This window comes from Ahaetulla prasina, chromosome 10 (assembly GCF_028640845.1).
Source record: "Ahaetulla prasina isolate Xishuangbanna chromosome 10, ASM2864084v1, whole genome shotgun sequence".
Lineage (NCBI taxonomy): Eukaryota > Metazoa > Chordata > Lepidosauria > Squamata > Colubridae > Ahaetulla > Ahaetulla prasina.
Genome location: NC_080548.1, coordinates 16,179,586 through 16,206,772, shown reverse-complemented (window position 1 = coordinate 16,206,772; position 27,187 = coordinate 16,179,586). Strand labels below are relative to the sequence as shown.

The following is a 27,187-nucleotide window of genomic DNA, read 5'->3' as shown; positions in this document are numbered from 1 at the left end:
CTCCCTAGGTATCATACTTCAACTTCCATCATTCCTGGGTCAGAAGTAAGGGGTGACAAGCGTGGCAGAGGGGAGCTTTGCAAATCGTTCACGTTGGGGGAAATTCTGTTATATAATTCTACCTGCATAATCCACATTGTGCATAATCACATCATGGAAGAACGGGAGATGGAGTTTATTACAAAACCCAGCTTCTATGAAGCTGAGAAACTGTTTATATCTAACACACAAATATTCTGTCCCTATGAAAAACTTGTACTGTGCAATTTACAATGAAACTGGAACATTTTGCAAAGTTTTATAATCAAAAGCATCTCAAGGAATCCTAAAAGCCATTTTAATATTTTCTCAGCAGCAACAGTTCCCATACTGCAAACTTTTCAGTTTTTTTACTACAAAAGTTTTTTTATATATCACAGAAAAGGTTACTGTTAGTAAAATAATTGAACACAATTTTACAACATACAACATAACTAACAGAACACAACACAACCTGAATCTGTATTGTGCTAAAATATAAAGAAATTCTGCATTTAGTCAACCATTTGAATGTAATAAAGGAAAGTATTATAAAACAGAAAAAAACCCTTGTACTGTAGGTTGTCTTGCTCCCTAGTCTAAAAAGTTAGGAGACCCTCTGTCAAGGTTCCAGAAATACCTCTTCTGCGTAAAAGAAACTCAAAGGCATTTTTTGTTTTTTCTCAAAGTTCTTTACTAGCATGAGGAGACTGGCACGCGATGAGTGCAATTCCCAAAACTGAAGTTCCGGATTCGTTTCCCCAGTTATACAAACCCCAAGAGTCCCACCCCCCTGACCCCTTTGATGGTCACATGGTCCCACGTTCTCCCAGTTCATTCGAGTATCTTCTTGCCACTCTTCCTGCAGACGTGAATGCCATCCGACCTTGACTGCTTGAAGAATGTTACCATACCCCACAACACCTCCCTCCTCCCCTCAGGAGAAAAATGTGGCAGCGTCTGGAAACCTAAAGTCTAATATGGTTTCCAGGCCTGACACCCTCTACCGTTATCTCCACAGAGTTATCTTCACTGATAACAGTAGAGGCTCTCCTTAATTTCTCAGGCAAGGGAGCAAAATCAACCTACAAGTTTTTCATGGGGGCAGAATATTTGTCTGCTAGATACTTTGATTGGGGCAATGTTCACCCCTCCCCTTTCTAACCGTGAAGACAATAGTGTAGACTTGGTAGAAGTGTGTGTGTTTGGATGGTCTCATCCGCAATGTCTATGGAACTTCCTCAAAGTGATGGAAGAACAGAGCCTGAAAGTCTGTCCCAATTGGCCACCAACAACTTCCAAATGTCTTCTCATTTTCTATGGGGACAGAGGAGAGAATGGGTAAACCGCCTGTCATCCAGTCATTGATGGAAGAGAAGAATGCTTGGAAGAGGCATCTGCTTCTTCCTTGTGGTGTCTCTTCTAACCTGAGTAGATCAACCCAATGGTAGCTGCATAAAGTACATTATAAAAATCCAGCCCCCAGCTTTAAGATATACCATGAAAACAGACTCAAAGCAAGTTGTGGGAAAGCTGCCAAAAATGGTAACCCAGTTTGTAAGGTCCACGTATTAAGTAGTGTAGGAAAACTCAAAAGAGGCTACAATTTTTGGCGATACTCTATATTGAATTCTTTTATAATGTACAAGAATACTATTTGCTCATGGCTTGTAATATTATTCTGTGATGCTTTTTCTGCTCCTGTTAGCGTCGCAACAATGTGAAGAGAAGAGCGGGAGAAATGTCCCATGGTGTGACCTTGCAGAATGGGTTAACCATTTCTTCCATTTCACAAAGAAAAGAGAGGAATGGCTATTTCATACTTGGTGGCAAACCCAGAGCTGTTGCCAAGGAACTTAACGTCTTCCTTCTTCCTCTTCCAGGCCCAGGCAGCACATTTCCAGATGTCCATCCGAGCAATTGTTCCACCAAGAGGCATGCAAGCGAAGATGACTTGAGGAAGCGGCTGAAATCCCAGGGGTCACCAGTACTGTCAACCGGAGGTGCTCTGCGCAGCACTTCCTCTTCTGACTACATCCAAGAGCCAAAGTTCTATCAGTCAGGACATCCTGGGCAAAATACATCGGTGTGCCTGGCAGAGAAAGCCTTGCCGTATAGCATGCTCAGCTTCCCAGAAGGTTCTTGCACTGTATTAAGTCAAGAGCACAAATCGAGTTCCTTACACCATACAGAGGCGGCCGAGCGGTACAAAAGCCTCCATACCCAGAGCAGCGTCAAGTCGGAAGACTCGCTGGCATCCAGTGTTCCTGCCTGCCCTGCTGACGTCCAAGACTTGGAAGAAACCACCACACAAGACAGAGCTGCCAAAACTTTCTCCAATGCCACATTGGCCTCGGGGAGGTGTAACATCGATAGCATCATCTCCCTGTTGAAAAGCAAGTGTGGCAACGGCAGGATCAACCTCTACCCTGTGGTGCAGCTCATAGACATTATGAAGGACATTGACCGACTCTCCCAGGACTTGAAGAGCTGCGGCGTTCACTTAGACTGTAGTGGCTTGCAATTCGATAGCCATCTGCCGCTTAGTGAGGAAGGCCGGGGACAAGGCCTTCATTATAGCTTCTACTCCTCCCCCATGCTGGCCAACAGTATCCGCAGTCCCGAGGAGCTGGCAGTACAAAGCAGCACCAAAGCTGAGCTCCTCAAACAAACTCAACCTAGCCATTATGTGGGAGAAACAGAAGGGGACACTCGAAGTGCCCTGGACCAAATCAGCCAGAATAGTCCTGTTCTGAAGGCTCCTAGTAGCCTTGATGAAGCTAGCAACTCAGAGTCTGAGACGAATGATTATCCTGAGCTAACCAATACAGATATCCTGAGCGAACTGGCTTCTCTTGCCTGTCCGGGACCTCAGTTATTAGATCAGCATTCAGAATCCCACCATCAGCTGCTAGAAAGCCAAGGGGCTGAGTCAAGGTCTCAGTTAATTGGTTCACAGTCTTTAGAACACCAGCCCCAGCTAGTCGATTCCAAGTCTCTGGAGCCGCCTCCAGAACCGTTGGCCCTGCAGACAGTGGATCCCTTGCCTGCACCACTGGGGCTGCAACCTCTAGAACCTCTGGAGCTTCAGACTTTAGAACCTCTTTCTGAGTCACTATCACTCCAGTCCCTAGAACCCCTTTCTGAGCCTCTAGGGCTCCAGTCTTTAGGGACCCTGGACCACCAGTTGCTTGATTCCCAGTCCCAGCTCCTGGATGCAGAGGCCCAGCTGCTTTCCCCTTTGCCCAAATTGCTAGACTCTCAGCCCCATCTGGGAAGACAGGAGTCTTCAGGAGAACACTCGCTACCACCTGGAGCCCGCCTTGGAGGCTGCTCCTTAAGAGGAGTAGTAAGGCGAGGGGCTGGGCGGGGAAGGGATGATCACAGGAAATACGCTCTACGGAGAACAGATAAACCAAAGATACTCTGTCGTCGTCGTCGGGGAGGCCGGGGCCAGCGAACAGAGATTGTCACTGACAGCCATGTCCTCCCCATGGCTGTACCAGTGGAGGTAGTCATGGCGCGGCCAGAAGAAGCCAGGATGCCAGTGACCACCATTACAGCAAATGAAGTAGCAGATCCCATTGTTTCCACTTTGGAGTCAGAAGATGGCCAGAAGGCTGCTGCCCTCCTGAATCCCCCAAAGCCCAAATGCCGTGGCATACGTCGGATGGTGGTAAAGATGGCCAAGATTCCCGTCTCTCTTGGGAGGAGGAATAAGACGACGTACAAAGTGTCCTCCCTCACCAGTAGCTTGAATGTAGAAGGCAAGGAGGTTGCCATCTCCCATTCTCTAGAGCCCACCCCACTGCTGAAGATGAAGAACAACGGCCGGAATGTGGTGGTGGTCTTTCCTCCAGGAGAAATGCCCATCATCCTGAAGCGCAAGAGGGGAAGGCCTCCCAAAAACCTGATGCTTGGGCCCTGCAAACCTAAGGAGCCTGCCCCAGAAGTGAAGAAACGGAGGAGGAGGAAACAGAAGTTGGCATCCCCACAGCCCTCTTACGTTGCAGACACCAATGACAGTAAAGCGGACTATTCAGATGTCCTGGCCAAGCTAGCCTTCCTCAACCGCCAGAGCCAGTGCTCCGCTCGTTGCTCCCCACCCCGCTGCTGGACCCCAAGTGAGCCTGACTCCATCCACCAGGCTCCTGACACTCAGAGCATCTCCCACTTTTTGCACCGAGTGCAAGGCTTCCGCAGACGAGGTGGCAAAGGAGGCGGGTTTGGGCGTGGAGGGAGCCATTCCGCCCGTTCCTCCCGTTGCTCCTTCAGCGATTTCTTTGAAGGCATCGGCAAAAAGAAGAAGGGGGTTATGGGGACGGCCATCGACCCCGCTCATCCCCGGAAGAGAGGCCGTTCAGAGCCAGACTCCATGGAGAAGCCCAAAAGAAAGAGGCGATCTCGCAAAAACGGGGTCTTGTTTCCTGAGCAGAATCCCAGCCAGAACTTCAGTGATGGGTCCTCAGAATGGTGCGGAGAAAAAGAAAGTCTTTGGATGTCCCACCAAGGACACCTTTCTGGACAAGCCAACAGGAATTGCAGCTACCAAGGCAGCGATTCCCGGACCTTCCACTCCTCAACCATGGAGTCAAGTTCTTCAAGCCGAACTGGTTTTTATGGGGGGAGCAGTTCCCAGTCTGAACTCAGCCAGGAAAGGCAGAGCCTTTTCACGGGCTATTTCCGTTCCCTGTTGGATTCCGATGACTCCTCTGACCTGTTGGACTTTGCCCTCTCCAATTCTCGCTCGGCCTCACGGAAATCCTCCACCACATATACAGCCCCACCCAATGCCATTGCAACCCAGAGAGGCATGGCATCTTACTCAAGCCGGGGTGGGAAAGCCACGCCCTCTTCTACCACCACAACTGCCACGAGTGAGGTGCCCTTCCACACAGTCAGCCGGCAGTCGTTCCCTCCGAACAGAGCAACAGGCTACAACTTGTCCCAGGCTGCTTCGGAGTGCCGTGACCCAGATGCGTTCCAGAAGCTGGCATCTCTCTCAGCTGTCTCCAGATCTCCCACTACTCACTCCACCACAGCCTCCAGCTATGCACAATATGGCAACTATGGTAGTACTGGGGGGCAAAGTGTGACTCCTGCCAGCTTGTTTCAGCAAGGGAAGTCCTACCATGCCACCCAAGACTGTCCCAACAACAAGGATTGCAGCTTCACCTACGGTGGAGGCAATAGCCTGCCCTCCTCCCCAAGCAGTGCCCACAGTGTCAGCTATACCCAGCAGACTTCAGGGCCCAGCATGTCCCTGAGTAAGCCCTCTTTCTTCAACAGCTCCGATCCCAGCCAGTTCTCCAGCTCCTCTCACACCCCCATGAGGTGTGACAGCCGGGCAAGCACTGTATCGCCAGGGGGTTACATGGTCCCTAAGAGTTCAATCTCCTTCCAGCCCTCACCGGAGAACTGTAGGCAGTTTCCTAGTGCCTCTCAATGGGCTTTCCGGCAAAGCTATGGCCTGGACTGGAACTCTGAGTCCTTCAGTCAACTCTACAACCCAGGCTTTGACTGCCACATCAATGAACCCAATGTCATCCTAGACATCTCCAACTATACACCCCAGAAGGCCAAGCAGCAGACGATCTCTGAGACCTTCTCCGAATCCTCCTCAGACAGTACCCAGTTCAACCAGCCATCAGGCTACAGGAGGGCCAACAGTGAGGCTTCGTCTAGTGAAGGGCAATCCAGCCTCTCTAGCTTGGAGAAGCTGATGATGGACTGGAATGAGTCTTCTTCAGCTCCAGGTTATAACTGGAACCAGAGTGTTTTATTCCAAAGCAGCTCCAAGCCAGGACGGGGCAGGCGAAAGAAAGTGGACATATTTGATACTGCCCATCTCAGTTTCTCCACGGGGGGCTACCCCTCCAAGAGAGGGACTGGTGCTCGGCAGCCGCGGGGTTCCCGGGGTGCCTGCGCCTCCAAAAAAGAAAGAGGCACAGGCAAAGCTAAGTTCCCCACCAAATCCCAGTCGGTGAACCAACTGTTTCAAGACAGCACAGATTTGGGCCTGGACTACTACAGCGGGGACAGCAGCATGTCCCCGCTGCCTTCACAGTCCCGCAACTTTGGGCTCAGCGAACGTGATCCTTGTGACTACACGGGGCCCTACTCCATGAATCCTTCCACGCCTTCAGACGGCACCTTTGGGCAAGGGTTCCAGAGTGATTCCCCCAGCCTGGGACAGACGGACTTGGAGAGCAAGCATTTCCCCGCCCTGCCCCACCAGCTGGCTGCCCCACCCTCACAGCAGACGGTGTTCGAAGCCAGCTTGCAGAAAGCTTTCTCGCCCAACTGCTCCCCTACCCTGGCCTTCAAAGAGGACCTGCGGCCCAGTGACATCCGGAAGCTTCCGGCCTGCGACTCGCTGAAACATGGCATCGCCGGGGTGGCTGGCTTGGCCCACTCGGCCGCCCACATGGCCTGCCGGGACCTCTCCATGTCTCAGCCGCACTATGATTCTCCCAGCTGTAAAAACCCCAGCTATTGGTATTCACCCACTGCCAGCACCCGCAGCCCTCCCTATGACAACAAAGCCGGCGTGGGCATGCTGGTAGACTTCATGGGGAGGAGTCCTGAGGCTTCTTGCCTCAACCCCCATTTGACCAGCCCCCCCAGCAGCAACCCTTCCAAGAACGAGAAGGAGCCCATGGACATGGCAAGGGCTCATCACCGAGGAGCCTATATTTGCCCCTTGATGAATGACTTAAATATCTCCCCGGTCCCGAGAGACTCGATGCTGCCGCTGCAGGACAACTATAGGTACCCCAGCTTTGCACCCCAAGGGCACCCAATCATGACCGCACCCCAGAAGAGCGGGTTTTTGGGTCCAATGCTAGAACAGCATCCCGAGGACACATTCACGGTCACCTCCTTGTAGTGTCATCTGAAGTGCCAACCAGACACGAGGTTTTGTTTCAGGGTAGGTGCCTGAGGAAGAGCTGGGAGGGGAGTGGGGGGTGGCACGGGGATGAAGTGGGCTTGGGAGCTCGTCACCATCGTCATCGTCACGCCAATGGGGCTAGCAAAGAGGCTGACGGCACAATGGGGATGAAAACAAACCAATGAGTTCTTTGTAGGGTCTTTTGTAGTGGTAGACACAAACTTAAAATACCAATTGGCGAATGACTTAGGGCAGTGTTTTTCAACCTCGGCCTCTTTTAAGATGTGTGGAATTCAACTCCAGAATTCCCCGACAATTCAGCCAACATTTAAGAATGTTGACTTGGGAATTCTGGGAGTTGAAGTCCTCGCCTCTTAAAAGTTGTGTCAAGGTTAAGGAACGCTGTCTTAGGACGATGCTAATATAGGTGGTCCTTCAGATGGGACCACAAAGGAGCCCAACATTTCCATTGTCCAGCAAGAGAGTGAAGTGACTTTTCTTGCCACAGTGAATTGCTGCTGTTGTTGTCCCGTTTTACGATCTTTCTTGCCACAGTCGTTCAGTGAATCGCTGCAGTTGTTTTAAGTTAGTAACGCGGTTGTAAAGTGAATCTTGCTTCCCCCATCGATTTTGCTTGTCAGAAGGGCGCAAAAGGTGATCACATGACCCCGGGACACGGCAACCATCCTAAATACAGGTCAATTTTCAAATGTCCGAGTTTTGATCACGTGACCCGTAGGGATGCTGCAATGGTCGTAAGTGTGAAAAATGGTCGTCAGTCACATTTTTCCAGTGGCATTGTGACTTTGAACAGTCAATAAATGAATGGTTGTAAGCAGAAGATTACCTGTAGCAAGTTCTCTTGCAGGCAGAGTTTTTTTGTAAGCCAATCCAGATCAATGTGTAGATCAGGGGTGTTAAACTCAAGGCCCATGGGCCGCATCCGGCTCCGCCAGTTACTTAGATCTGGCCCACGGGGCCACCTGGGAAACAGCAAAGGACCGGCCCATGGTGCCTCTGCCAGCAAAAATGGAGCTTCGTTTTCGCTGGCAGAGGGTTGCAGGAGGCTGTCACAGCCCAAAACGGAGCTCGGGAGCCCATTTTCGCTGGCTCGGCACCACAGGCGCCCCCCTCCCCCTCGACACGAGTGATGTCATGCTGGCCATGCCCACCTTGGCCACGCCACGCCCCCTGATGTCAAACACAACCCTGATGCAGCCTTCAATTCAGGGGTGAAATCCAGCAGGTTTTAACAGGTTCTGGAGCAGGGGACTCCAACCTTGGCAACTTTAAGCCTGGAGGACTTCAACTCCCAGAACTCCCAGGTTCTGGGAGTTGAAGTCTGCCAGGCTTAAAGTTGCCAAGTTTGGAGAGCCCTGTTCTCGAGAACCGATAGCGGAAAATTTGAGTAATTCAAAGAACCGGCAAATGCCACCTCTCGCTAGCCCCAAAGTGGGGTGGGAATGGCAATATCCTTCCCCTGGAGTGGGGTGGGAATGGAGATTTTGCAGTATCCTTCCCCTGCCATGCCCACCAAGCCTCACCACACCCACCAAGCCACACCCACAGGACGGGTAGTAAAAAAAAATTAATTTCACCACTGCCTCAATGAAATCGAGTTTGACACCCCTGGTGTAGATCTACCATGTTTTCCCAAAAATAAGACCGGGTCTTATATTAATTTTTGCTCCAAAAGATGCATTAGGGTTGATTTTCTGGGTAGGTCTTAATTTGGGGGGGGGGAAATACGGTACTAAATGCATCCATCTGGCTGACAATCCTAACTGGGGCTTATTTTGGGGATAGGGCTTTTATTATGAGCATCCTGAAAAATCATGCTAGGACTTATTTTCCGGTTGGGTCTTAATTTTCAGGGAGACAGGGTGAAAAGCCTATTTGGAGTTCCAGAAGATGTTGTTGATGAGCTCACAAAAACAGCCACTAAGACCAGAGACTTGGCATGCATAAAAGGACAAGTCACAGTGGGCAGCTGTTCCCTAGCAATGGCAAGGATGCTCCCCAGCATCCCTCCCCATCTTCTCCCCCTTCCTGTGCCCCAGCTTGGTTTCATCTTTGGTCTTAGCGGTAGATGGGGACATTTCCAGACCAATCTCTGGCAACCTGTAGCTACCATCCTTTATGGACCTTCATGGAGAATCCAGAGGCGTTCCTGTAATTGAAGGCTAGTCTGGTGCTTTGTTTTGTATCATGTCTGCTTTTATTTTATTTTTCAAGTGAAAACAATTTTCACAGCAATAAAGTTAGGTGGAGCAGGAATCCCAGAACCGTGTCACCCTTGAGTTATGCTGACTCGTAATCTGCCTCATATGTGTAAATTCAAAAAAAAAAAAAAGGAGTGTTATATTAACTAATAATCACTATAGATGGGACCACAAAGAGTTTAGCAATATTCTTTCCAAAGATTGCTCGTGTAATCTCTGAATCACAAACCTTTCGCCCCACATTTTAGCTCAGGGGCTGAGCTTTTTTTTTTTTTTTTTTAAGCTTTGCTGGCTGAGGAATTCTGGGAGTTGAAGTCTACAAGTCTTTTTTTTTTTCCTTCCGGGCAAATTTTTTTTATTTTCCATAATAATTCCCACAATTTGACCAGTGTACAGTACAATCACTTATCCAACAATCGATCCTATACTCAAATTATGCTCAATCAGGCCTGCTTGGCCGCCACTCCCTTCCTTAATCCTTCCTACCCTTCTCATCCTTCTTCTACTTTTCCCACCATCCTATATATTTAAAGGTAGTGTCAATTGAAAGGTCAGCAGTTCAGCAGTTCGAATCCCTAGTGCCTTGTGACGGGGTGAGCTCCGTTACTTGTCCCACTTTCTGCTAACCTAACAGTTTGAAAGCACGTTAAAAAATGCAAGTAGAAAAATAGGGACCACCTTTGCTGGGAAGGTAACAGCCTTCTGTGCGCCTTTGGCATTTTGTCATGCCGGCCACATGACCACGGAGACGTCTTCGGATAGCGCTGGCTCTTTGGCTTTGAAACAGAGATGAGCCCCTCCCCCTAGAGTCGGGAACGACTAGCACATATGTGCGAGGGGAACCTTTACCTTTACCATTTTAAAGGTAGTCCTCCATTTATGACCAGAATTGGGACAAGAATTTCCATTGCTAAACAATGCAATCGTAAAGCGTGACATCATTTGACCACATCACTTAGTGATGAAAATCGTGGCAGGCACTGTTCCATTGTTAAATGAATCCCACCAGTTTAGCTGTGAATGCAGTCTAATCCAGGCCATTGCAAGCTTGGTACCTCTCAGTGCTGAGCCTGGGTAACGTGTCAGGCACAAAGAATCAGGCCCCCCTATTAAGTTCCAGTTAAAATGATTTATTGCTCATGCTTATACAGTCATTGACTTACAACCACGATCGATCCCTAAATTTCCATTGCTAAGCAAGACAGTGGTGAGGTTTGCCCCGTTTTACAACCTTTCTTGCCACAGTTGTTAAGCAAGCCGCTGCTTGCTGTTGTTAAAAGTGAGTAACACGGTTCCTAAGTGAATCTGGTCAGGGGTGAAATGCTCCCGGTTCGGACCAGATCACCTGATTCCTCTCTTGACGCTGCCTCCAGGTTCTGTCTGTCCTTCTGCTATACAAGCTAAAGGACTACCTCCTGTTCAACTCTCCCTCCTTGCCTATCTCTCCCCATCTGTGCCCTTTTGGCTGCTCTGCACACTGCCTTATGGGATGGCAAACAACCCCAGAACCATGCAACTATGAGGTTGCTTGCCACACTGCAGCTCAGGAGCTTCTTGGAGCACCGTAGCTGCTGGCCCTGTGCAGCCATCTTCTCCAAGTCTCGCGAGGAAACTGCCATCCAAGACCTTGGGAAGAAAGCCTTGCACAACCAGCCAGTTGCCTTGCGAAGGGACAGGCTGGCAGCAGAATTCAACTAGGATGATGAGCTGTGAAGCACAGGGGGTCAAAAGGTATAGATAGGGGGAAGATCACCAGGTGGTGGTGGGGGACTGAAGTACTTCTGTGGTTGTAAATGCAGGCGGGCTACCAAGTGCCTGGATTTTGACCATGTGATGCTTCAACCATTGTAACTCTGGGGGCCAGTTGTATAAGTCCCTTCATTCAGCACCACCATCCCTTTGAACAGTCCCTGAACAAATGGCCATAAGTTGGAAGACTACCTGTATTCTGGAATAGAAGTAGTGACTGGGTTCGTATCTTGTGCTCAACTGGAATTTACGTCACTGTTTGAGTGTTTTGCCCAAACCCATTGTAGAGTCGGTTTAATGTCAGGGTTCCAAGTAATAGACCCATAGCAAGCAAAACTGTAAGGCAGGTAGAGTCCTCAAAGAATAGCTTTATTGGATATATCATATTGCCACAGATCTGGTGAAAACCGACTCTGAAGGTTCCCGCGGTTTTCACCTAATTAAAAGCAAAAGTTTTTCACCACCTCAAAACAATCAGTCACATATTCCAGTCACAGCTTGTTGTGTCTTGCCCGCTCTCACAGCAGCCGGGGCCTTCTTATCTGCTCCCGAACACGGAGGAATGTATGCCTCCCGGCCCCAGTCCTGGCTCCATGCCCAGACAAGCTGAAGAGGAGGGGGCACCTCCCGGTCCCAGCCCTGGCTCCATGCCCAAGCAGGCTGCAGAGGAGGGAGCACCCCCTGGCCCCAGCCCTGGCTCCATGCCCAGGCAAACGGAGCAGCTAGACCCCTCCCCCTCCTCCACAGCATGTGAGCCTGAGGAAAGTTTATTTCCAACAGCTGCTGATTGGAGTGACCCTCGCATCAGAAGACTGGATAGGCGGAGGCAACAGAAGGGAGGGGCAGGCCTTAATGAGTGCTGAGTCATGGAGCCACACCCCATGGCCTATATAAAGGATCTGCTTTCTGGCAGTCTCTGAGTCAGGCAAAGTCGAACTTATCTTGCTGAAGTCACTTTCTGGTCTCCTGCCTGCTCTGAGGACTTTGCTAGGACTTTGGGCAGAGCTGCAGAGGCAAGCCTGATTCGGATTTCCCTGACCCGGCCATCAGCGGAGGAGTGGGACACGACACAGCTCTGTCTGGTTGCCTGGTGACACCGCTCCTCCTTCCCCTGACCAGGTGTGAGAATGTCCTTGGTTCCCAAGTATTTTATTTTGGCTACAAAGTCCCAACTATCTCAAATCCCCCCCTCCCCGTCTCTCAGCTCCCTCAGCTCCAGCAAAACAAAAGCTCCAAGATGGCTTCAGTCGGGTCAGCTTCAGGGCTGACACACCAAGACTTAGTAGTTTATAAACCCTCATCCCACTTAGCATGGTGTGAACGTCACCAGTGGTAGCTGTGTTTTGCTATAATTTTTACACATCCCTAAAAGGAGGGAGGGGAGTAGAAAGATAAATGTGAATGGTGAAATGTAAATTTTGTTGCTACCAGTTCTCCGAAACACCCGCCGCCATCGCTACCGGATCGGGCAATCCGGTCTGAACCGGGAACATTTCACACCTAATCTAAACCCTGTGCGTGATCCTCAGCCTCCATGTGCCTATCTAGTCCTCGTGACCTCTTTTCTGCTTCAGAAATAAGTTCCAGCTACTACTAGGAAGACCCACCAGGGAAAGAGGTTATGAATTTTTGGCTCCTCGTTTGGATGCCCTCCATCCAGCTCTTCCAGTTCAGAGGTTCCAGCTGTTAACTAAGTTTCGGGGTTGAGATTAGCTGTCTGTAAACAAGTTATTTGGCTGTATTGTATTTCTGTATCCATCATTACTTTTATTAGCCACCTAAAGGGGTCATATGCAGAAAGGCAGGATAGGCGTTGAAAAATAAAAAATAAAACAAGTAAATTCATATTTAGTGTGCGGGGGGACGGGACAGATTATCTCCTGATAGCTAGTTCGGGAGCTCTGAAATAGCAGGATACACACCTCTTCAAGATTCCAAACACGCAGAGTGAGAGACAAAAGGTTTCGCTTCCAAATCTCTTGAGATCCCTGTCACTCCCAAGCTCTGGAATAGCTTCCCTTGGGAGTTGTATTTATCTTTCGCTCTTTCCATCCTCAGATCAAGGCTTTCTCCTTCAACCAGGGCTTTTGAGTTTCGTGAACAATTCTGTTCTCTAGTATGTCCAGATTGGCCAGGGAGATGCTGTGAGTAGTACCCAATGTGTAGAAAAGGGGGATATTAAACTGAAATGCATCCATCCCCATACAAGCAAGCGACGGACATATAGATACATCCTGTTAGACTTGTTGGGACCCAGGCCCCAGTAGATAATAGAAAACTCAGTCAGTGTAAAAATAAAAAACTTTATTCGAACAGCTGAGAATTACTTCATTCTCAGCGTAGTTCAACTAAATTAAAGCAAATTCCTCCCAATACAAATTCCCCAGCCCTATCACCAACTTTGGTCCAATTAGGCAAGCTGCCAAAGGACTTTCTTGGCAAAAGTTCAGAAGATACCAATACAAAATAAATGCAAGAAGACGAAGCTATCAACATTATTTTCAGGCAAAGCCCAAACGCCATTGCTGGTCTTTTAAGCCTTATGGGAGGGGCCAATCATCTCCTGGCCCTACTCCCAAGTCATCCTCTTTGCTTGAGCTGCTCTTACGTTCTGGCAGCTGTTCTAATGCATGCATTAGGAACAGGCTCCTCCTGTTCCTCTGCCTCACTACTGTCAGCTTCTGGAGGCTCTGGAGTCTGTACCTCACTCCCCGATGGCCCTGGCCCCACCTCTGCCTCTGACGCAGAGCCCTCAGTCTTCCTCACCCTCATCGCTGTCAAACTCCATTGCCAGCTCCACAGGCTGCTGGCGGACCACAACACTCAGGCTATTCCTCACTCTGAAGGACATGACGTTCTGGTCCCAGGAATTAGAATCGGGAAGCTAATAAAAATTAATTAGAGCAATTTGTGTCGATAAAGGCCACGGGAAAGGACTGCAGCTAGGCAAACCAGCAAATAAGACCTTGAAGCATTTATTATGGACTGATGTCTGTGGAGATTCTCAATCATCCAGGTCATGGTTGTCCCAAAAATACTTTTTCAAAAGACAGCTGGACTTTTGTTTTTGTTTATTTCCTTGAAGACAAACTGAAGAAGCTTCTTGGATGAGAAGCAAAACATCTTCAAGGAAAAAACAAAGGCCAGTAGCCTTTTGAAAAATTACAAAACATTACAGACTGAGTTGGTGGTGAGCACAATTCATAGATGGGGTGATGGTTCACTAACACTACAGAATTAAAAAATCAGAATAGAGCTGGAAGGGACTTTGAAGATGAAGATCCACCTCCCTGCTCAAACAGGAGACCCTATGCCATTTCAGGCAGGTGGCTGTCCACTCTTTTCTTAAAAACCTCCAGTGATCTACAATTTCTAAGGTTCCCCTGGTTAATTGTTCTCACTATTAGGAAATTTCTCCTTAATTCCAGGTTGCTTCTCTCCTTGATTGGTTTCCATCCATTGTTTCTTGTCTTTTGCCTTCTGGTGCTTTGGAAAATAAGTTGACCCATTCTTCTTTGTGGCAGCCCCTCAAATACTGGAATACTTCTGTCATGTCACCCCTAGTCCTTCTTCTCTCTAGACTGGCCGTACCCAGTTCCTGCAACCGTTCTTCATATGTTTTTAAACGACATGATAAGATCTGATGATCCAAGGGTTTCCTTTGCCTGTTTAATTTTCCTTTGTGTTATTTTTAATTGGGAAAGGATATGCAGAAGAAAAGATAATGCCCTTCCTACAGTCTTAAACTAGAGCAGGGGTCTCCAGCCTTGGCAACTTTAAGCCTGGTGGACTTCAACTCCCAGAATTCCCCAGCCAGCAAATCTGGCTGGGGAATTCTGGGAGTTGAAGTCCGCCAAGGCTTAAAGTTGCCAAGGTTGGAGACCCCTGGCCTAGAGATAGCTGTACAGGTAGTCCTCAACTTACAGCCACAACTGGCAGCAGAATTCCTGTTGTTAAGCAAGGTGGTTGTTCCATGACTGGGATCCGATTTTACATCCTTTTTTGCCCAGGTTGTTATGCAAATCACTGCAGTTGTTAAATGAACCATGCGGTCGTCAAATAAATCTGTATTCCCGCATTGACTTTGCTTGTTGGAAGCTGGTAGGTTGCAAATGGCGATCACATGGCCCTGGGAAGCTGCATTCATTGTTTGTCAAATAATCTTCTTAGATTTTACAGAGCATACGCATAAGAAAACCACTTTGACTAACAATCAAGAGAAAAAAATTAAGTGTAAAAAAAAAAAAACTAGGGATAGAAGTTTGAAATGGTAGAAAGAAAAAGAAAGGGAAACACAAATATATACAAAGAATGACATCTGACTTCTTCCAAGTGTAAAAAGAATTCCCACATTCAAAACTTAAGTTGATTAAGACTATAATAAATTGTCCATTTTCCTCAAAAAAAATGGAAATAAAAGTTTATTCCACCCCCCACCCCAATTTTAAATTTTTTAACAATCATCAAATCCATGTGAAAAAATTTGAATTTTCTCCAACGGGAGCTGCAATCATTGTAAAGCAGCCAAATTTTGAGCACGTGATCATGGGCGCACCACAATGGTCGTGAAAGCGAGGACCGGTTGTCACTTTTTTTCAGTGCCATTGTAACTTTGAACGGCCACTAAACTAATATAAGATGAGGATTACCTGTACCCGCGATGGCGAACCGGTGGCACGCGTGCCAGAGGTGGCATGCACAGCTGTCTCTGTGGGCACGTGCGCTGTCGCCAGCTCCTCTTCCAGGTTCCATCATGCACATGCGCACCGGACGGCTGCTCTCTTCTGGGTTCCCGCGCTCCAGCACGCTCGTTTCGACACTCAGTTAATCATCACTGACCTGTACCATCCCCTCCGATGTATCCTAGTTTAGGTCTTCGTGTGTGTTTAAATACGCAAAGGATAATCTGAAACCCATCATTCCAGCGGACATTTCCAGAAGTAATGTCTCCGTTCTTTTCTGTCCATGAATATTGTTTACTCTACGAATAATAATTTTAAACTGTTGTTCCACATGCATTATGCTGGTTGCCCTTCACTTCAGTGGCTGTTTGCAGTGAAACGGTGTGGTGTCTTCATGTCACCGTTTTGCCCTGCAGCAGAGATAAAGGACCTGGTCATTTCTAGGTGTTGTTGATCTATAGGTCCCAAAATTTTTCATCTCTGGCAGGGATGACGGAGAGTTGTTGTTTTTCAGCAACATCTGGAGGGTCACAAGTTTATCACTCCCACTGTAGGCAATGGCACCGCTGGAAGAGAAGGGAGAATATCTTTTTTTCTTAGGACAAGCATTCAGACGTTCCCTTTTTTTTAAATTTGCATTTATATCCCGCCCTTCTCCGAAGACTCAGGGCGGCTTACACTATGTAAAGCAATAGTCTTCATCCATTTGTATATTATATATAAAGTCAACTTATTGCCCCCAACAATCTGGGTCCTCATTTTACCTACCTTATAAAGGATGGAAGGCTGAGTCAACCTTGGGCCTGGTGGGACTAGAACCTGCAGTAATTGCAAGCAGCTGCTGTTAATAACAGACTGTCTTAGCAGTCTGAGCCACCAGAGGCCCCTAGAAAATTTGCATTTATATCCCGCCCTTCTCCAAAGACTCAGGGCGGCTTACACTATGTCAAGCAATAGTCTTCATCCATTTGTATATTATATACAAAGTCAACTTATTGCCCCCAACAATCCGGGTCCTCATTTTACCTACCTTATAAAGGATGGAAGGCTGAGTCAACCTTGGGCCTGGTGGGACTAGAACCTGCAGTAATTGCAGGCAGCTGCTGTTAATAACAGACTGTCTTAGCAGTCTGAGCCACCAGAGGCCCAAGGGTGTGTTCAAAAAAAAAAAGTCAAATTAGCAGCAACCCAAGCTCTGTCCAGTGGGTTTTTTTTGTCTCATCCCCCCCCCCCAATACTTCTCTCATGTTCCTGTCTTGTGGGTTCACACAGATGCACACAGCTTTAAAAAGAAAATGTCTGCACATTTAACAACCAAAACAATTGTGTGTTAGACCATGGGTGTCAAACTCAAGGCCTGGGGGCCGGATCCAGCCTGCGGAGTGCTTAGATCTGGCCCGCGGGGGCGACTGGTGGTATTCAGTTGGTTCTATCCGGTTCAGGCAAACCGGTCCTTGATTAAAATTAAGCAATGCCAATGAGTGTTCAAGGAAAAAAAAAAAATACCGATAGGCATGAACGGCGAACCAGCCATCTTCTATCCTAAAAAAATAAATAAATAAAGGAAAGCCTAAATAAGCATCGAAATATTTAGTAGGTGCTTTTTACCGGGTTTCTTAAATTGTAGATTCCAGAGAAAGGTTTTGTTAGACAAAAAGACAATGAGCCTCTTGGGTTCCATGCACCAAAATGAATACTTGAGCCCTGCCAAGAGTGGGCTGTGTTTTGATCAATGTTTCTTTCTGTTTTTTTCCTCCCCTCCCTTCTCTCTTTCTCTCTCTCTCTCTCTCTCAATCTCTTTCAGAGCTACTTTAGCAGCACTTTTCTCTGGAACACTTTTCAAGTTCTGTATTTAATGGAAATCCAAAACAAAACAAAACCCCACCACACACGCACACACACACACGCACATATGTAGGACAAAAAAAATCTTCTTGTTTGTTCGCTCGTTTTTTTTGGTTGGTTCATTTGCTTTTTTTTTCTAAGAAAACAAAAAAAACAAAAAAGAAAAGAGAAAAAGAAAGAGAAGAAGGAGGGGAAGGGAGACAGAGGCGAACACCCACCCCTCTCTTTAAAAACAAAGACGGAAAGGGGGAAAAAAAAGAAAATATGATGAAAAAAAATCAATAAACTTGCTTTCTTTGATAATGGCACCAGGAAGGGGGGGGGGCAGTTTTTGAAGCAGACTGTCAGGAGCTCTCTCAACCAACAGCCCAGCAAAAAGACAATTGAAAATCCTTGCAGATGCCTAAGTCAAGTGGCCAAGTGGAGGCTGCCATGCCTCCCACCCATCCACCCACCCACCTGCAGCATCCAAGCGAGAAGCACTCCAGAAAGCAACGGACAGAAACCAAGGACTGCCAGAGCGAAGGGGACATTCATTTTTGCTTTTTTATTTTTTATTTTTAAATGGTGGGACGGAAGGTGTTGGGGAGGGAAAACTGTTGTGATCTCTGAACGCCAATGAAAACTCATCAAGGAAGACTGAAGACTGGGCATTCTCTTCCTTCGTCATCTCTTCCTCCTTTCCCTTATATCTCCCGCCTTTTATTTATTTTATTTTTTTGCAGATTTCGTTAATTCTTTTTTTTTTTTCTTCCCAGTGGTTGCTTGCTTGGTTTGCCTTTTTTTTTTTCCTTTACAAAAAAAAGAAAAGAGAAAAAGAAAGAGAAGAAGGAGGGGAAGGGAGACAGAGGCGAACACCCACCCCTCTCTTTAAAAACAAAGACGGAAAGAGGGGAAAAAAGAAAATATGATGAAAAAAAATCAATAAACTTGCTTGCTTTGATAATGGCACCAGGAAGGGGGGGGGCGGTTTTTGAAGCAGACTGTCAGGAGCTCTCTCAACCAACAGCCCAGCAAAAAGACAATTGAAAATCCTTGCAGATGCCTAAGTCAAGTGGCCAAGTGGAGGCTGCCATGCCTCCCACCCACCCATCCACCCACCCACCTGCAGCATCCAGGCGAGAAGCACTCCAGAAAGCAACGGACAGAAACCAAGGACTGCCAGAGCGAAGGGGACATTCATTTTTGCTTTTTTATTTTTTATTTTTAAATGGTGGGACGGAAGGTGTTGGGGAGGGAAAACTGTTGTGATCTCTGAACGCCAATGAAAACTCATCAAGGAAGACTGAAGACTGGGCATTCTCTTCCTTCGTCATCTCTTCCTCCTTTCCCTTATATCTCCCGCCTTTTATTTATTTTATTTTTTTGCAGATTTCTTTAATTCTTTTTTTTTTTCTTCCCAGTGGTTGGTTGCTTGGTTTGCCTTTTTTTTTTTCCTTTACAAAAAAAAAGAAAAGAAAAGAAAAGAAAAAAAACTTTGTTGCTTAATTTCTTTGGGGAGCCCAGAAGATTTTACAAGTCTATGAATCTATCTCGGAGACCACCTTCTCCCAGTAAGTAATTTTGTGACTCCAGCCCTCCTTGCTCTTTCCTCAGCATCATTTCCCATTCCAAGGTGGGCAGGTGGTTGATTTGTCTTTTGCGGTTGGCCACTTCCCTGTGCTACCTGTTCTTCCTATCGCCTCTGCTAAAAGGACTAGAAACTTGTTGATAGATGCTCTCGTAACCTCTGAGCAAAACTGCTGTGAAGCACTTTAAAAACTCCAACGTTGCAAAATAATAATAATAATAATAATAATAATAATAATAATAATAATAATAATAATAACAACAACAACTTCCTGCAATAACACCAGCAGAACTGCAAAAAGCTGCACTACTTATAACATCGTACATCTTAAGAAGGTACTTGGTTGATACCTAGGACACTGGCAGCAACCCATATCAACCATACCAGTCAATGGTATTTGTGATGCCTTTTTGAATGTTCAGTTGACTGAGTTTCATGTTTCATGAATAAAGTAAATAATAATAATAATCTAGGAACTTGTTGATTGATGCACCGGCTGCTCATAGCTTTATTACTGAAATGTTCCTTTTTGCCTTGTGCTATTGGGAAAAAAACCAGACACTCCTGCCTGCTTTATAGACAAACTCATTCTCTCGGTTATGCATCAATTGCACAAGGAATTAAGACAACCACTTTGGTGTCAGTCATCATGTATTTTGCCATCAAGTGATCAAACCACTCTTTGTTTCCATGGATCACTGTGGGAGCAGCCGTTCCATTCCTGGTCCCCTCCCAGCTCCCATGATGCACTAGCCAGCTTCTGCACCCAGAACTTGGAAAGGAAATGGAGCAAGCTGCCGTGCTATGTCAAACTGCACACCAGCTGGATTCACACATTGCGCTAAGTAGGTTTTTTGTTTGTTTTTTCATGGTAGGCTTGATCTGTTGAGTGAGCCCAATGCCTGTCAATTTGTAAAATCAAATGGCTTATGGGTTAACCAGATCATCATCTGAGGTTTATTCAAGAAAGCGCTGTTGAACTAAAATCTTGGCTTAGCATGCGACACAAAGTTTCTGAACGCCAATGGCTCTCCAAAGTTTCAGAAGTAGCTTTTCCAAATCTACCTGAAGACGCTGTTGCATTAAACTTAGAATATTTTGCAAAGCAAACAGGATGCTCTACCACAGAAATATCCTCCCACTCAAAAAATTGCCCTAGGTTGTGTAGATTATTGTCAGCAAAAAGTAGGGAGGTTTGTATAGGCCAATGTTAATATGAATGGAAGCACCTGCTTCCTTTGCCCCCCCCCCCACACAAATAAATCTTGTTCATGTAATGATTCTGGCACCTATTGTTCCTTTTTCAGGGGTCCTGTTTTATGACTTTCTATGACATGTGCACTGCCTTGAATGTTGGCCAAAGCAGTCCATGGACCTTCTAGACTTGGCCTAAGGTATATATGTTCAATGATGCTAGGAGGATTAAAGACCTGATTTACACTGTCTTCAGTCCCACTGGACACCCAATAAATAATCATAAAAATGATTGCAAACGATTGTTTAGTTGTTGTTTTTAAATCTATGTTTTCGTGATAGATTTGGGTTTTACTTATAGGTGTCCACTACTTTGAGCATTGTTATTATTATTATTATTTTATTCATTAAACATGAAACTCAAGTCAACTGAACATTCAAAAAGGCATCACAAATATCATTGACTGGTGCTAATGGTTGATACGGGTTGCTGCCAGCGTCCTAGGTATCAACCAAGTACCTTCTTAAGATGTGTGATGTTCCAAGTAGCTCAGTTTTTTGCAGTTCTGCTGGTGTTATTGCAGGAAGCTGCAATTTGTTGATGTATCTTATAAAATTCTTGGACAAGGTACCAAGTGCCCTGATGACATCATCATCATCATCATTACTATTATTATTATTATTTGAATAAATAACTGAGGAATCCCTTCCAAGGTGCTTTTGAGTATCCTTGTTTTGCTTTAAGCTGTTTTCACATGTTTCCTTAAACATTGTGGTTTGCTTGGATTTGGCTGAGCAGTAAATATATATATATATATATATACATACAGTATATTCAGCTGGTTCTGATCTCTTTTAGTCCAATAAGGGAACCAAACCAAAATCATCTGCTTGAATCTTCTTTAATTTGGGGTGGGGTTTTTTCCTTTCTTTTTTTACTGTAAACTTCCTGGAAACAACCTTGAGTGTTGGGCAGCATACAAATCCTGTGAATAAACAACATGGAAAGAACTGAACGGAATGTGTGTATCAAAGCAGCGCAGTTAATCCCACAAAACAGAGAGGGCGTGTTGCAATTCCAGATGCAGCATCAAGACCCAGATCAAAGTTTCGGTAGAGCTAATTGATGCCTGTCTGGATGAGCCTCCAATTCACTGAGTCCTGAAGATATTTCTTTGCTGCAGGGATTATTGCTGATTGGGAAACTCCGTTTTCCTTCCTCCTCAGTTGCCCTAGTTGAGATGGTTGAAGGACCACCTGTGGTCTATCCTTCGACTCCTTCAGAACCTCCACTTGAATAGAATAGAATGAATGAGCTGGAAGGGACCTCATAGGTCATCTAGTCCAGCCCCCCTGTTCAAGCAGAAGAACCTGTACCATTTCAGATAAGTGTCTCTCTAGGCTCTTCTTAAAAACCTCTAGTGATGGGGTGCCCATGATTTCTGGAGGCAAGCTGTTCCACTGGTTAATGATCCTCATTGTTTGGAAGTTTCTCCTTTAATTCCAGGTTGCTTCTCTCTTTGATCAGTTTCCAACCATTGTTTCTTGTCCTGCCCTCTGGTGCTTTGGAGAATAATTTGACACCCACCCACCCTCTTCTTTGTGGCAGCCCCTCAAATACTGGAATGCTGCTATCATGTCACCTCTAATTCCTCTCTTCCTTAGACTAGACTGCAAACCTGTAGCCGTTCTTCATATGGTTTAATCTCCAGGCCTTTGATCATCTTAGTTGCTCTTCTCTGAATTTTTTTCCCCAAAGCCTCAACATCTTTTTCGTAGTATGGTGACCAAAATTGGTCGCCCTATACGAACTTTGGGCTAAACTCGGTTCCCTAAAAGTGGGGAAACTGGTCTTCCAGATGCTATTGCTGCGTGGTGTGACCTTTGGCTCTTGGTCATGCTAGATGTGTCTAATGGATGCTTAACTCCAATCCTGCTGTTCCCCCCCCCAGGCTTGCTGGATCAGGAGAGCACCATGCAGATGTATTTATATCCCTCCCAGCAAATTGATAGCGTCTTTTGTTCTCTTCCAACCTCTCTAGTCACTCTGAATTCCTGCTCCACTCAGCTCTGCAGACCTTGTCCTTGTTTCATTGTTTGTGCCTGTGAGTTTTCTGGCTGCACTATACCGAAGTATGCACCTGTGCCTTTAATCCTCTTGATTAGGTTGTTCCACCATGTGCATACACACACCCTCCCCCTCTCTTCCCCCCTTTCCCCCCCACCATCAGAAGGCCTTTTTTCCTGGAGTGCAGATGCCTGTCTGGATTTTGTCCCCTTTCCTCCTGTGTTTTTTAGCTTTAATCAGGATGTACTCAAAGCCATCAGGGGCTGGGTAATTTGGCACTAATTGCATGCCAGGTTTGTTTCTCACCGGCTTGTTCCATTTCGGAGAAGGAGCTTCTCTCTTTTTTTAACAATCAATCGATAATGGATTAGCATACTGAAACAGCCATATTAAAGTCACATTAAATGCTCATTTAAATCCATTCACGGGGAAAGGAGGGAAGGAGGGAGGGAGGGAGGGAAGGAGCCAGATCAGCTTGGGTACTTCTTTAATGCAGATGTACTGAGGTGGGGCCCTCCAGCTGTGTGGCACTAGCACTCCGAGCGAATCCCACCCCCTCTGGGGGAATGCAGGAAGGATGTAGTCTAGCATCCCCCAAAGCGTGAGGCCAGCCAGCAGGTGCTCTAATAATGCTTAGCTTCTGGCCCCTGGAATGAATCCCCAATAGCTGTGCTTTAAAAACCGACAACATGCTAAAAGGAAACGCAAAGAGGGAAGGATGACAAACGTTGGGGAAATCATTTAATGTTTAATGCTGGGTGGGCTCAAGAGGAAGTGTGTTTTGGGGCCTTAGCGTTGATGCATTTTAGGCATCTTTAAAAAAAGCAAAACTCCTCTTTGTCCGTAGGTCTCCCCTTGATACTTATATATTAATGGGATGGGTTTATTCTAATTTTTACTGGTTCTTCATGGTCTTGGCTCGGTTTTCATGCTGGAGAGATGCTATGAAGAAAGCGCTTTGGGATTTTGGATCATGAGAAGCAGGAGACAAAGGCACTTAATTGATGAATGAACAACTCCTGGTAACCATAACCTACTGAGTTCATGATGCTACCTTGTTCTCAGAAGTCAGTTTCGGCAGGTCCTGACCAGTTCTGGAGAACCGGTAGCGGAAATTTTGAGTAGTTCGGAGAACTGGTAGTAAAAATTCTGACTGGCCCCGCCTCCATCTATTCTCTGCCTCCCGAGTCCCAGCTGATCGGGAGGAAATGGGGAATTTGCAGTATCCTTCCCCTGGATTGGGGAGGGAATTGAGATTTTACAGTATCCTTCCTCTGCCACGCCCACCAAGCCACACCACGCCCACCATGCCACACCCACAGAACCGGTAGTAAAAAAATATAAAACCCACCACTGCTTGTTCTGAATAAGAAGATATATTGGGTTCAGCTTGCCCAAGATTGCCTGTGTGCACCCCTGAGAGAAAGAGAGAGAGAGCATTCTGTTAACAGCCCTACTTCTTCCTTTCTGTTAAAGTCTTCTCATCGTTGATTAATGATCCTTTCGTCAGATGTACCTGGCACTCCCTGCCTTTGCTAGATGTCTGCTGTGCTGCTGAATTCAGCCCTTGCTATCGAATCTGGTGTGCACTTCACCTCTCTGGCCCCAATCAGTTTTCAGGTGAACCCAGATTCCCGCCCACCCTTGGGGGGAAAAAGCCCCAGATGGAAAGGTGTTGCCACAAAGAAAGCCAACTTGCCTGGGCCGTCCTTGGAGCTCACTTTGCTCTGCCACTGCAGCTTTAACAGCGCTTCCTAGCAGCACTGTGTGTCTCTCTCTTTCAGCCTTCTCTGGATGGAGATGGCAAGGACAAGAAAACCAAGGACTGTCTGAATGCAAAGCATGTTTCCGCTGATGAGCGATGGCTTTTTCCCAGAATTCAGCTTCTGGAAAATTTCTTTCCCCCACTTTTTTTTTTTTTAAAAGAACCAAGTTTGCACATCCCTCAAGGCTACAAACATTTGTCTGGAAGTATGTGGGCTGATCACTGCCTAGTGAAATCTCAAAAGGCCAGAGGAGAGGCTGCTGACTCAGATTCCTGGTGGTCACGGAGCGAGGGATTTGGTATCTTGCATAAGATCTGTGGTCCCTCGTGGCAGTAAATAAGCAAATGTGTTCCTCATTTAATTTGCATCTTCTGTTAAGGCAACAGAATTAGCAAGTCACAGAGAGAATTCAGGCCAGTTCTCCCGGGCAGACTGGGTATCTTTTTTGCACAGGATATCTTTTGTCTTGGGCAAATCTGTGAGCCATTTGCCTTCAATCTAGCACGTTCTGACAGGTTCTGGAGAACCGGTAGCCGAAATTTTGAGCAGTTCGGAGAACCGGCAAATACCACCTCTGGCTGGCCCCAGAATGGGGAGGGAATGGGGATTTTGCAATATGTTTCTCCCAGGAGTTGGGAGGGAATGGGGATTTTGCAGTATCCTTCCCCCAGGAGTGGGGTGGGAATGGAGATTTTGCAATATCCTTCCCCCATGAGTGTGGTGGGAATGGAGATTTTGCAATATCCCTCCCCCAGGAGTGGGGAGGGAATGGAGATTTTGCAATATCCTTCCCCTGCCACGCCCACCAAGCCACGCCCACAGAACCGATAGTTTAAAAAAAATTGGATTTCACCACTGCTTTTGGCCATATTGGTTAGCACCGAGAGGTGTTGAGATTCAGATTGCAGGAGGAAGATGTGAGAGTCGCACAGGTCAGAGAAGACTGGGCTGTAGTCGTCTTGACCGCTTATCTTCATCCCTCATTCCATCTTTCCCTGCCTCTGCCTACCTAATGGGAAGCTAAGAGATCCTCAGAATTTTAACAGGAAGGACCTTGAGAAAAACTGGAACCTTACAGCCCACAGCTGGTATTCCCTTTCCTTTCAAGGCTTCTGTAATTTTCTCCAGACATCTAGAAAGCACTCATATTTGTGCTGCAAAGGCCACCAGTGCGTGGGCTCTGCAAAGTTTGCCCTTCCTCTTGCCTGTAGCTCTAAACCTATTTATACCACAAAATCTCTCACCAGGTCTAATAAAGGATCCATCTTTATTATTTTCCAGTTAGGAACTTACTTGGAGTTATTTTTACATACCGATTGTGCTTAACTCGTGGCTCTGGTGATCGCAAAGATGCAGAGGTACACATGCGTGCTCCAGAACAGGGGTCTCCAACCTTGGCAACTTTTAAGCCTGGAGGACTTCAACTCCTAGAATCACCCAGCCAGCTTTGCTGGCTGAGGGATTCTGGGAGTTGAAGTCCTCCAGGCTTAAAAGTTGCCAAGGTTGGAGACCCCTGCTCCAAAATATCAGAAGTCTGTTAGGCAGATTCTCTTCTGCTTCTCTCTAGCCCTTTGTTGTTGTTGTTGTTGTTGTTGTTGTTGTTGCTGTTTTGCTTGATTTCTCCTCTAGAGCCAAGAGAGACAACAAGTCAGGGAGAGCTGGAAAATTCCTGCCTGAAACTCAAAAAGAGCTTCTGTCAGTCAGTGTAAGGCAAATGAGCAGTCATAGTTGCCCGGGTTATCTAGCAGTCTTAAGCCATCATTTTGGGGGGCAGGGGTTTGAGTTTAGGATGCCATGTGAATCCAGCCATATAACGGCCCCGTATCGGTAATAAAAGTCAGGGTGAAGTATTCTGCTTAAGCAAGATGTAGTTTGGCTTTGGCATAATGCATTACATTCAACCCACTATTGGGATTTGTAAAATGTATTTCATGGCTTCATATGTGGTGCAGTATCACCAGAGTGAGCTTTGCTGGCTGAGGAACTCTGGGACTTGAATTCCACAAGTCTTAAAAGAGCCAAGTTTGCAGACCCCTGGCTTAGTCCAACCCATATAAATGGTTACCACCACCAGCTTTATTGACTCGGAATAAGTAAAATACGTGCCCATAACGGGGAGCAGAATTTATGTCTTCCAAAAAGCATGTGAATTAGGGCAGTGTTTTCCAAGATTAACCATTTTAACAAAGGTAGAGTTGGACTCCCAGAAGGTCCCAACCAGGCTGGGGCTACTCTGGGAGTTGAAGTCCACCTTTCTTAAAATGGTTAAGGTTGGGAAAGACTGGATTAAGGAGAAAGCTGTACTAAGCCATAATGTTCAGAACCAACTGTTCAGTTTCTGGTTGTGAATTAGCATGTTGGGTGAACCAAGCTCCAATAACTTGTCAACTATCCATGATGGCGCCTTACAAGGTGCAGCTGTGGGTAATAACAAGGCATGGTTTATGGTAGAAGGTCCTCTGTACGGAGAGTTCAAAGCCACTGGGAGAGGCTCCTGTCTCCACAGGTAGCAAGAGGCTCAGGACTAGGAAGCCAAATACAAAAGATCTAGGCATGTTGCCAAGGTATGGGAGTTGGCAGGAGTCCATAAATACCGATTCTCAAAATCCAATCCAGAAGCCAGATTGCCGAGTTCAGTCTCTCAGCAAATCATTCAAACTGTGGCTTCCTGGGAAAACTGCACAAAGCCCTGTTCTGATTCAACGGAGTTAAATTAACCACAGTTGGCTACGGTTTATACCAGTGGTAGTCAACCTGGTCCCTACCATCCACTAGTGGGCGTTCCAGTTTTCATGGTGGGCGGTAGGGGTTTTGTCTGATACTGAAGCACTTTCCTTTTTTTTAATTTAATTGATTTTTTTAAAAAAATTCATAGCATTATTTAAAAACATTTTCATTAGGTTTTCATAAAATTCCACATGTCAATTTAAATTTCTGAAAATATACCATTTCTATCGCCTGTCCATAAATTTAGTTCACCTTACCTAAGTGAAACTAAATGGCACTATAGTGCAACTGCAAACAAAAGAGCCTCATCCCAGAATAGCTCGCACATCTCCCCCCACACCACCCAGCTGTAACAGACAAGCAGAGCTGGTAGCCGGCGCCCCCCCCCCAAACCCAACCCATGATGCGCGAGAGGCATGCACAGACGATGATACATGGCGTGTTACTATGGAAC

The 27,187-nt window shown here is 46.5% G+C and overlaps 1 protein-coding gene and 1 long non-coding RNA gene across 8 annotated transcripts in view; one reads left to right on the top strand and one right to left on the bottom strand.

The window, feature by feature from the left end:
* The window catches only part of AHDC1 (AT-hook DNA binding motif containing 1), a 314,317-nt gene that overhangs the window by 278,621 nt on the left and 8,509 nt on the right, over nucleotides 1-27,187 (top strand). For 6 of the 7 annotated variants that reach the window (XM_058196357.1, XM_058196359.1, XM_058196362.1 and 3 more), the window contains one exon: nucleotides 1,902-6,949. In XM_058196357.1, the coding sequence (XP_058052340.1) occupies nucleotides 1,902-6,907 (5,006 nt within the window). In that variant the 3' untranslated portion in view covers nucleotides 6,908-6,949. Of the gene's footprint in view, nucleotides 1-1,901; nucleotides 6,950-17,367; nucleotides 18,231-27,187 lie in introns of those variants that run through there. The other variant, XM_058196356.1, reaches the window with a different exon arrangement.
* LOC131204789 (uncharacterized) lies at nucleotides 19,285-25,388 on the bottom strand. The gene is made up of 3 exons (XR_009156640.1): nucleotides 25,320-25,388; nucleotides 23,592-23,656; nucleotides 19,285-21,158 (listed from the first exon to the last, which is right to left on the bottom strand). It is a non-coding gene; the product is annotated as an uncharacterized LOC131204789 (long non-coding RNA).